The 10,803-nt window shown below is 52.1% G+C and overlaps 1 protein-coding gene across 1 annotated transcript; it reads left to right on the plus strand.

Moving 5' to 3' along the window:
- Positions 1 to 4,313: 4,313 nt before the first annotated feature.
- Positions 4,314 to 10,102, plus strand: RFLNB (refilin B). Its single transcript, XM_069033381.1, has 3 exons — positions 4,314 to 4,578; positions 6,030 to 6,139; positions 7,396 to 10,102. Exons 1-3 carry the CDS (start codon positions 4,375 to 4,377, stop codon positions 7,724 to 7,726), a joined length of 645 nt encoding a protein of 214 aa, XP_068889482.1. The 5' UTR covers positions 4,314 to 4,374; the 3' UTR covers positions 7,727 to 10,102.
- The last annotated feature ends 701 nt before the right edge of the window (positions 10,103 to 10,803 follow it).

Here is a 10,803-nt window from a genome sequence, read left to right on the forward strand (position 1 = left end):
GCGTGTCCTGAGCAGGGATGTGCCTTCTCGGCACCTCTGCTGACCTGCAAGGAGAGGTGCTGGAAATGTTGGCTCTATCAAGGAGCCAGAGCCCAGGACAGAAGGCTTACAGCAGCCTCAGGCTTCAAAACCCTTCCTCACCTCCTCTTCTGAGTTTCAGCTTGCAGCAGTGCAGAGGGGAGGAGAACCAGCAGTGAAATATTTTGGATAACCCAGGCCCCTCTTCCCATGGCCCAGCTCCTGGCTCCCAGCCACAGAGCCAGCATGGAGCGGGGTTGGGATCAGTGGATGCTTCCCCAAGGAGTCTTTGTGCAGGGAGGCCTCACCTTATCATTAGCACTGCTGGATTTCTTCCCAAACTCCTCTGTACCCTTTCTGGGAGACTTGGAAGGCGTACGCCCAACTGTGAATGAATCCCTCAGGGGTGCCGGGCAGACAAACCAGTCGTGCCTGTGTTGACTCAGCTTCACTTGCATGTGCAGGAGGAAGAAGTCCTGTACCAGTGTGGCAGGTGAGGAACAACCATGCTGTCAGATGCCTTCCTGGGAGGGTCATGCTCCCCACCAGGGCAAGTTTGGGCCTTAGGACTGTATTTATTTAGGGGCTGTACTCACAGGGATTGTAAAAATCACTGCTGCACATCAGGAAGGGGGAGTCAGACTCCAGGAACATGAGCTCCATCCACACAAAGCCACTGGGATGGGGAGTGAAGAGCATCAGCAACACCACCTGTGGGGAGGGACAGCAGTTTCTCATCACTCCAGTTTTACAAATCTGCTGTTGCCTCGTTTATTTCCTCTCCTGATTTCCCGTTGGGTGGCCAAAGAAGGAAGGGTTGAAAGCACTTTGGGATTCTGAGCAGCCATTCCCCAAGGACAGATTACCTCAAGGTGCACGTGCAGGATGGCTCACGAGTTACCACACTGCAGAGCTGGAGGGAACATGGGTTTGCAGAGATTCATTATTCCCACGGGGAGATGAATTATTTATTTTAGATGAGTTTTTCTTTGCTTTGTCTAAGGCTAAGTCACTTACTAAATTATGAATAGCTGAAGATGATGTTGAAGTTATCATCATGTGTCTTACCTAAAGGCTTCCCCCATTTCACTCTCTGCATTTCATTCTGTAGATAAGAGGAAATAAAAGGAGAAATGAATTTTTAGTTTCAGCCTTTGAAGAACGCCACAGGGCTGGGGGTTTGGAGTTCCACTTTCAGAGAGCAAATCCACAGTTTTCTACTTTTGCTGTAAGAGTTTTGTGCCCCTGGCTCTTGGGTGTTTATTAGATTTGGCAGGTCTCTATTTGTGCATTAGCTCTTTGGAGTTTACAGCTTTGGGGAATAAAGGATGATTATGTGTTTTCTGTACTAAATGCCACTTTTTATGGTTTCAGGCCGGGGTGTAATTCTGCCTGTATGTGGGGTGTGACACTAAAATGAATTAAATGGTTACTGATGCTCATTGCTGGGTGTTTTCTGTACAGCTGCCACGCTGCAAACCCCAGCGGCCGGGATGGACCTCACCCAAAACGTGCTGGACCCAGCACTCCCTGCTGTCCCTCTGCTCCTGCAGCTCCTCTCTGCCTTTTCCACGTTCTCCTCTCCGGCAGCATCCGCATTCACAGCAGCTCCCTGCACCGCGTGGGTGGCTCAGCGCTCCCGACCTTATGCCCCTAAATAATCGCATCATTTTTGCTGTCTGCCACTGCAGGAGAGATTTCTGAGAGATCCTAATTTTTCCTTTGAAATTAATCAAGGGGCAGTGTCTTTTTCCACGCGCTGCATGACGCTGGAGCAGCTCTTTTCGCTCGCAGAATTAATGACTCATTTGCTTTTCTCCTGCCGGTCCTGCCCCCTCCGCCCTTGGGCAGAGCCTGCGCCGGGCGCTGGGTGTTCCTTTCTTTCTCCAGATTTACAGCCAGGACTCTGAGCATCCAAGTGACGATGTCCCAACCTCCACGAGCCTTTCCTTGGCTCCAGGAGGGCGGTGGCAGCAGGGCTGTAAAAGCTGATGAAACCTCAGCAGCTTCGGCCACGTGCTGTCAGCGCTCATCCCTGCAGCGCTGCCGTCAGTCCAGTGCTGGGTGAGCACAGCTCCTCTGTGGCACAGCCTGGCATTTCCAATCCTTTGGAAAGAGCTTTCCATCGTTGTCAAATAACACGGGATCCTTTTGGTTTGCTTCTCCCGGTGACAGCCCCTGCGTGGCATCACCTGTTGTTGGGTTGCTGATAAAGCCGAGCACGCCCGGCCTGGTGGAAAGTCCTTTATGGAAGGAGGATCTTGATAAGAGGCTTGTATCTGTTCTGTCCTGCCTGTGTGTGGGCAGTTAAAGAGTAAATAATGTGGGCAAACAGGCAGGGGAAGAGATTTCCAATGCCATCAGGGATGGCAGAGGTTGGTACGGTTTGAGAGACTTAAAACCAGTCAGACTTTGCGAGAGGGCAGAGTACACATCCTGAGAAGCAGAGCCCCTGTACACAGTGACTCGATAGTATTTGAGTTATTGAGCAGTTAAAATTCTGGTTAAACACTTCCTTTTCATCCTGGCAGGCAGATTTGCAGGTCTGGATGTTGGTGCTGCAGGAGACCCTCGGGTGGGCTGCAAAGCCCAGAAACGAGAGAGCCTGGAAGGGCACAAAAAATTTTTGCTTTGTGTCAAGCCATGCCAGAATGGGAGGTTTTTTTGCTAGTAAATAAGGAGCAGGAAGATTTCCAGAAGCCTGTGGGGCTCTCCTTCTCCCAGGCACTGAGATCCCTCTCACTTGGACCCTGATCCCCATGGGAGTGGCTGTGGAAGCACCCACAGCCCTCGGAGGTGACTGCTGGGATGTGCCACAAGTTCCCTCCTCCTAAATTGTGCACTTTGGGGGTTGTTGGCAGTGTGGGTTTTCACCCAGGAGCTGCACAGCAGTTCTGAAATGATGATTGTGTTCATCTGGAAACTACTCCAGTGCCTTCCAAGGCATCTGATTTCATAAAGGGCTTTTATGGGAGATTTTGGAGTGAGGAGTGATCAGCTTTCCTATTGCTTGCAGAGACCAGCATCTCTTTTGGGGGGGGGGGGGGGGGGGGATACAGTTAAATCAAAAGGAAGAAAACACCTGTCCAGCACATTTGCTCAGACCCCAAAGATTTCAGTCAAAATTCTTAATGTTCTTTTTCTTTCCATCTGCATTTTTCAGCAAAGACAAACAGCCTCATAGTATTTCTTCAAAGGAATGTAAATTCCTTGAGGAAGTCTCCGGAGTTCCCAGCACCGCATAGCTGCAAACCACAGACGCCTACGGCTGAAAGTTCTGCTCTGCTTTTAATTTTGGGGCAGGGAAGGAATTTTTTTCAGAGGTTTGGGTTCACTTGTGCTGGGCCCGTCAGCCCAGACTGCTGCTTTCTGTGCAGGGGAGTGTTGACTTTGGCCAGCTGCAGAGTTGCTTTCCCTCCACAAGAGTATTCCCCCACCGAATCTGATGACATGGCGCAATTATTTCATTAGGATTTTCCAAAAAAGGTTCCCTCGGTCTCCTGTAGTGCTAGAAAGACCTTTTCCTTCTGTTCTCTTGTTTCGGCTTCGGCAGCTTTGCCTGAAAAATGCAATTAGGGGCGGCAGCTCTGCTGCCTGAGTCCGAATGCTCGGGAGTGGGGAGGGAAAAAGAGCAGCCTGGAGGGAAAACTTGGGCGGCTTAACCCGGCTGCCAAAATCCCTGCTATTGGGGAAAGCACCACTGGAGGTGGAGGCAGCCCACCAGGATCTGGCAGCTCTTTCAGTGCTCCCCAAAATCTCTGCTGGCAGCGCATTGGGATGGTGCACTGTGGGTTGGACCAGGGATGCTGTGGAGGGCAGCTCGTCGGGGCTGGTTTCACAGAATCCCAAAATCATTTATGTTGGAGAAGACCTCCGAGGTCATGGAGTCCACCCCGGGGCCGATCCCCACCTTGTCAACCAGGGCAGAGCACTGAGTGCCGCGTCTGGTCTGTCTTTAACCAGGGACGGTGACTCCGCCACCTTCCAGTGCCTAACCCCATGCGGCTGCGGTCGGGCTGGGATGCAGGACGGGGGGGTACGGGGATGGGGTCACCGGGAGGACAGGGACACCGGGAAGACGGCGAGAACCGGGACGCCAGGGAGGCACCGGGAGGACGGAGAGAGCCCGGAGGACAGGGACAGTAGCGGGACGGGGACACCGGAGGGACACGGGGACACCGGAGGGACACAGGGACACCGGTGGGGCACGGGGACACCGGTGGGACACGGGCCGGGACACGCCCCGCCCCTGGCGTGGCCCCTCCCCGGCTCCGCGGCCGCCCCGCCCGCCGCCGCCGCCCGGGCGCAGGGAGCGCAGCGCGGGCAGGGGCCGGGGCAGGCGGCGGCGGCTCGGCCATGGTGGGGCGGCTCAGCCTGCGGGAGGTGCCCGACCTCCCGGACATGAGGAAGCGGGGCGACTCCGGGCTCGACAGCCCCGACTCCGGGCTGCCCCCCAGCCCCGGCCCGGCCCCGCCGCCCTGGCTGCTCTCCTCGGGCAGCCCCGACCGCGCCGCCGCCAACGGGCTCCCGGAGCCCGAGCCGCCCGCGCCCTCCGCCGCGGTGAGTACCGGCCCCTCCCTGCTGCCCGGGGCCGCCGGCACCCTCCGGGACCATCGGGCACCCTCCGGGACCATCGGGCGCCCTCCGGGACCGCGGGACCGGCAGCTCCGCGCACCCGCTGCCCGGCCCGGTGCCGCCGCGGCAGGTGCGGGGCCCCGGAGGAGCCGCTGCCCTTCGGACCCCGCCGTGCCGCAGCAGCCGGGACCCCGCACCGGCGGCCCCGGGCATCCCGCGGGGAAAGGAGGGTGGAAACAAACCCGCGGGGGTGAGCGGGGCTGGCCGGCGTGGGAATGGGTTGGAACAGCCGCCCGCCTTTTCCCTCCGTTGTAACCGAGCCCTCGGCCGCTGTCGCGTCCCGGAACGGGTCTGCGCCGGGAGGGAAGGATCCCGCCGGGAACCGGGCCGGCCGGGGCTTTTTACAAAGCTCTGGGGTCGACTCTTGGTGCAAGGGAAGCTCCTCTCCCTCCTGCCCCAGGTCGGGGCTGGGACGGCATGGCAGCACGTCTTTGGAAATCCCTGTGGAAAGGGAACTCCCGTTATTCCGGAGCGACCCGCAGTAGTAACTTTATTCTGCGTAAACAATGGTTTCGGTTAGTTTGGTTTTTCACCAAATAGTTTTTGGATGTTGAGCTGGTGGTACAAATACTTTGGAGACTGCAGATTTAGAGGAAAAATCCGCTTTCTACAGGGGTGCTGCTGTGAAATTGGAAAAGGCCACAGGAGGGAAAGATGCTCACAGCCCCCTAGCCCCTCGATAGTAAGCACACGTGCAGAGCTGGCTTCAAAAACACACACGGCTTGGATTCCATCCCTTCAGGGCTGCTTTGGTTTCCTTGGGCTGTGGGATTCGGTGTCAGCTCACGGTGCTGAGTGTCCAGGAGGGGGGCACAGGGGCAGTCCATGAATCACCGCTCAGTGGGAATGAGTTCATCCTTCCCAACAAGTTGTGTGTGAATTAGGTTGGATTTAATGCCTTCCAACAGGAGCCAGGGCGTAGCTGTGGAGCAAGGAGGTGGCTCACAGCAAGGTGCCTGGTGATAATTTCCTGCTGCGGTCTGTCTGTGGGTGTATGGGGTGAATCCAGCAAGGAGAGAGCTCTCAGACACCTATAAAATGTTGGTTAGAACTTGAGCCTGGGTTCATACAGGGAACACTGCACCAAGGGGTTGCATTCCTCTCTCATTTCCCAGAGTGGCTTCTCTGAATTAAGCTCCTGAAGTTAGGACCTTTTCTTCAAAAAATGCCCCTGGCCACCTCTTGGATGCTGTAGACCAGTGTGGAGTCAGGCCTGAAGGATGCACCTGTAGCACATCCTGGACTACCAGATCCTCCTGAACCTCAACAGCTCCATACTGAGGGATAAATAAATCTGTTTTCCTGAGAATGTACTGCATTGTAACATAAAAGTTACAACAAAATGGTAACATAAACCCTTTTGCACTTTTTTGCAGAGTTCCGTGTTCTCCCCCAGCCCCGTTCTCTCCAGCTGCCCTCCAAGATTGTGTCCTTTATCCTTTGGCGAAGGAGTTGAGTTTGACCCTTTACCACCAAAGGAAATAAGGTAAATACGGTGTTACAGTCATCTCGTTTAGAAGGAGTTAGAGGAGTTAGCCTGCAAAGGAGCAGCTAGGCCTTATCAGTGCCTGTGAGTCAAGTTAATTTATTTGCAGAGCCATTGTTCACCGCAGCTCTACATTCCTGGACCTGGACATTTGTACAGGCTGAAGGAGTGTTCAGCCTCTTTTAATCCCACCCCTATGGTTGTTTTGTTGGTTATTTTTCCAGGAAGACTTTAATGTATTTTACTTTCCTGCTTTTCCTTCCTTGCACTGCTCCAAAACTTTGCCTTTCAACTGATTAACCAGGAGTTAATCATCAGGGAAGAGCTTCAAAGATCTTTTTAGGATGGTTTCATTAAAGGAAAGGAATTTTGCTCTTGCAACCTCATGGTTTTATAATAAGCACTTTCTATCTTAACAGCTGTGGCTGGTTGTGTGAGCTAAAAGAAATGGTAACATTCAGAGGAGTGCATAATTCTTTTTTTTTAATGCTCTGCATCACTTCACAGCCTGTGAATTATTCCTTTGAACACCATGATTTGCACTAATGAGAAAAGAAGGCTCTCGGTTGATGACTGTGCAATTGGAGGGAGGCTGATAAAATCAAATGGAAGCCTAATGCAGGGGAGGGTAGGGTGAATTATGTCCTGGTGTGGGGAAGGAGCCTGTGCTGTGGCTGGAACTGCAGGCAGTTAACTCCTTAGTTAGTGGAAAAGCCAGCACAGAGTTGTCACAGCACAAAGGAGGTGGAAACTTTCTTTTGCAACCCAGGCAGGGAGGCTTTGGGTGTGCAAACTGCAGTGTTTTCCTGCCAGCTGAATCTTCAGGAGTTTGTCTTCAGAGAGTGCCCCGTGCCAGGGGTGATAGCAGAACACTCCCGTGTGATTCCTGGCAGAGCAAAGCTGAGGAGATAACGTGTGCTTCCACGGGCTCGGCGCTCGGAGGAGTTGGGATGTTTGTGTGCCGAGCCTAAACGTGGATCAAGGCCTCTGGGTTTAGGAGTTTGCAGGAGGTTTGTACGTTCACAGAGCTCAGGGCTGAGAAGAAGTTTCGGTAGCGCTGGCAGCTGGGCTAAGCGGTGATAATCCTGGGAATGCTGCTAACACAAGGCTCTTTTCTCATCCCATAAACGTGCAAGACACCAGCAGATGGTTCTGCGTGAGGTGGCAGCTCCAGGGCTGGGGAGCCACCCCGCTACCCAGCAGCTCCTCTTCCCCACAAACCCCCGAGCAGAGCTCACACCTCCCTTGCGTTGCAGGTACACCTCCTCGGTGAGATACGACTCGGAGAAGCACTTCATCGACGACGTGTACCTGCCCGTGGGCCTGAGCGTGGCCTCGTGCAGCCAGACCGTCGTCTGCGTGCCCGACTGCTCGTGGCGCAGCTACAAGGCCGAGGTGCGCTTCGAGCCCCGCCACAGGCCCCGGCGCTTCACCAGCACCACCATCATCTACCCGAAGCACGCCAAGACTGTCTACACCACCACGCTGGACTACAACTGCCGCAAGGCCACGCGCAGGTTCCTCTCCAGCGTGGAGCTGGAAACCTCGGAGTACCTCGGCACCGACTGCGGCCTGGATGGCTGCTGACCGCGGCTGCCCCTCTCGCTCTGATCCACCCCTCGTGTACTGTGCTAACTCCACTTGCTAAAAGCAGGTACAGACCCTCTCTCTCAGCTCCTAACTCCTGCTTTCAAGCGTCAGAACGGGCCCGAGCGCGGTTTTCTGTGGGAACATAACTTAGTAAGGGACTTGTCTCTTCGCCTCTAAAAGCCGTGAGTTCCCTCCCCTTCCCCGCAGCGCAGTAATCAGGTGAAAATTATGGGAAGTGCTTTCCCAGAGGAGAAGTTGACAGGTAAGGAAGAGTGTGGGGTAGTGCCTGGCAGGTGGAGATCCATTTGATGCTTCGTGGGGATGTGCAGAAAATAAGGGCAGTTCACTCTCTTGCAGAGAATCCACCCGGTCGTTTGGTTACACGTAGAGCTGTCAGGCATTTCAGTTTAGATTGTGTTATCTCCAGAAGAACCATCCCCTGGAAATTGCTGGAAAAGGCTAACAGAGAAAAATTCTGCATTTAGCACACACAAAAATGTTAACATATGGCATTCACGTCTTGTGTGAAGGTGTAAATTGGGAAGAAGAGGGGTTCTGAGCAGAGCAGGAGATGAACTGCTTGTGCAGCTCCAGGCAGCAGAGAAAGGATCGTGTGATTCCAGTTCTTCGGGTGATGAGGAATCCTCTGTGCTCACACCACCTGTGTTCTGTGTGACACACGAGTGTTTCTGTGCCTGCAGTACAGCTTGTAACAGAGAATACCAGGCCAGAAATTATCCCATTGTTGTCGGAAAGTCGGATCTTGGTGATTTGGAGGTGGAAAACCACAAGTGCCTTGTTTTTACCCACACTGACTGTGTGCACTAAGGGAGCTGTAACCAAAGCAAGGTTCAGATAAAGTGCTGGACAGAAGGACCCAGAATGGCAAAGGAGGTGCTGGATTGGGTGTGAGACACCGTTGTGGTGGGGTTGGGAGGAGGGAAATGGTAGCAAAGGACAGCAGGCAGGTTTTTAGCTCTGCTTCCCTGCTGAGCTTGTCATGGCAAAACCCGTGTCCTTGGGATCAGGGATGTCACTGGGATGGGGCAGCCTCTGCCTGTCTGCAGGCTGCTGAAAAACCTCTCATGAGTGCATGATGAGTTTGGGGACCAAAGGGAATAGCTCCAGATACTATGAAAGTCTGTCTGGATGTTACGTGAGTTCGTTTATCGTGTGCCTTGATGAAAATAAGACAGAGGTTTCCTTCTTTTCCCAGATTTTTTTTTTCCTGTGTTGACAGAGTGCAGTGTGGAGAGCGTCTGCTTTGGGGAGCGTGGGTTGTGCTGGTTTTTTGTGGGGTGTAGTCTCTCAGAAACACCTGATAGACCTGTCTTAGCTGGACACAGCTTTTCCATGTATTCCAAAACTCCTCCGAGGTGTGAGTGTGCAAAACCAGTCCTGGAGCAGCTTTTAAAGAGGACTTGGCAATGCACAGCCCCAGGGGTGAGTTTTGTCAGTGGCAACCTCGGGAGCCTGTTCTTGAGCTGTGCTTTAATGTGTGTTTGTGCAAGTGTGATGGATGGTGTGGAAGTGTATCCCAGGGAACTGAAAGGAGTTGGGAGACGAAGAGTGCAGCAGGAAGGAAGCCTTGAGTCTGTATGGTTTGGGGTTTTGTTGTTGTTGTTAGGGTTTTTTACTTATTTATTAGCTCAGAATAGAACATCCTTCACCTTTGGTACTTGCCTCAGAAAGGCAGCTCCTGAAACAATCCCAGGATGAGAGAGAACATGGTCGGGCAGGCAGCGCTCCGGAGTTAAGAGCAGCGCAGTGTCACCTTTAAACATCCTGGTCTCGGGCTGCAAGACTGGGGAGATGTGTCTTAAATGTGATGCAATCCTGCCCTAACTGCTGCCCCAGGATGTCCTTGTGGTGTAACAGAAGGCCCAGCTCACCCCACAGCCCGTGGGCTTTCACACTCCCCTCTGTGGGATGGGGTTGCTCCATCCCTCGCTCCCCGCACCTCGCTCCTGAAGCAGCTGGTGCTGGCCACTGTTGGACACAGGATTCTGGGAGAACACGGACCCTGGATCACTCCCACAAATGCTCTCCCAGTGAATCCACTTGGAACAGATCTAAGAGGATTGAAGTTGTAGCCATTAGTCGTTCCTAGAAGCAAAACAACCCACAAAATACCCCTCACGCTCTGGTTTTAGGATAAAGCACCTGATTTTTGTAAAGCAAGCAAACTTAATGTGTACCTCTTAAGAATATTTTAATTGGTAGAGATACCTTTTAAATTATTTATGTTCCAACATTTGCAAAGCTCTGATTAGCTCTGTGCAAGTGTTCTGGTGTCTGTGATGTTTCCCACCCCCCTCCTTCTGATTTTCAATTTGTCTTTTACTTTATTGGTAATAAATGATCTGAAAACCATCCTGCAGGGAAGTCTCTTTATTTCTCATTCAAAGCTTTTCAGTGTTTATTGTGGTAGTTACTTAGAAATGAGTACATAATATTTCCTGCCAATCCCAGCTCCCCTCCTTTCTCTTCTATTTGTTGTTTACATATTCTAGGAGGGTGTTTCCTATATAAAACTGTCTATATTAAAAACCAAACCAACACCAAATGTTGTGGCTTTGTCAGTTTAGTAAGACATTGAAAAAGTACTCTGGAGACAGCTGAAAATCCTCTCCATAATGTGTTTGAGTCGTTCATCTGGTATAGTTTTATTTTCAAAGAGAGTTTCTGGTATGGATTTCAGCATATCCTACAAGTGAAGAACTAATCCCTTTCAAATAGAACATGTATTTAACCAGGCAGGAATTTATTTTTAAAATGTAGATGCTCAAATGCTGCATTAGTAAACACAGCATAAATGTAAGACTGGAGTGTGTTATGCATTAAACTTTATAAAACCAAACTAGATGATTATAAGCTATTGTGTCGAGAGAAGTGCTGTGGTGTTTTTCTGGATGCTTAATCTGTTCTTTTAACCTTTCCACATTTGCAGGCGTGCTGATTTTGTTAGCAACTCTGGCAGAGCAGGAGTGGATGTAATTGAACATCAGTTAATTAATTCCTAATGGGATTTTTTTGCTTACTTTTTATTGTTCATCTGGTTATGTGCTTGTGGA

This window comes from Aphelocoma coerulescens, chromosome 19, assembly GCF_041296385.1.
Source record: "Aphelocoma coerulescens isolate FSJ_1873_10779 chromosome 19, UR_Acoe_1.0, whole genome shotgun sequence".
Classification (NCBI taxonomy): Eukaryota; Metazoa; Chordata; class Aves; order Passeriformes; family Corvidae; genus Aphelocoma; species Aphelocoma coerulescens.

Coding starts and splice junctions, on each gene's coding strand:
- RFLNB (XM_069033381.1), top strand. CDS start 4,375: ATGGTGGGGCGGCTCAGCCTGCGGGAGGTGCCCGACCTCCCGGACATG. Junction 4,579..6,029: donor CGCCCGCGCCCTCCGCCGCG/GTGAGTACCGGC, acceptor ACTTTTTTGCAG/AGTTCCGTGTTCTCCCCCAG. Junction 6,140..7,395: donor TTACCACCAAAGGAAATAAG/GTAAATACGGTG, acceptor CTTGCGTTGCAG/GTACACCTCCTCGGTGAGAT.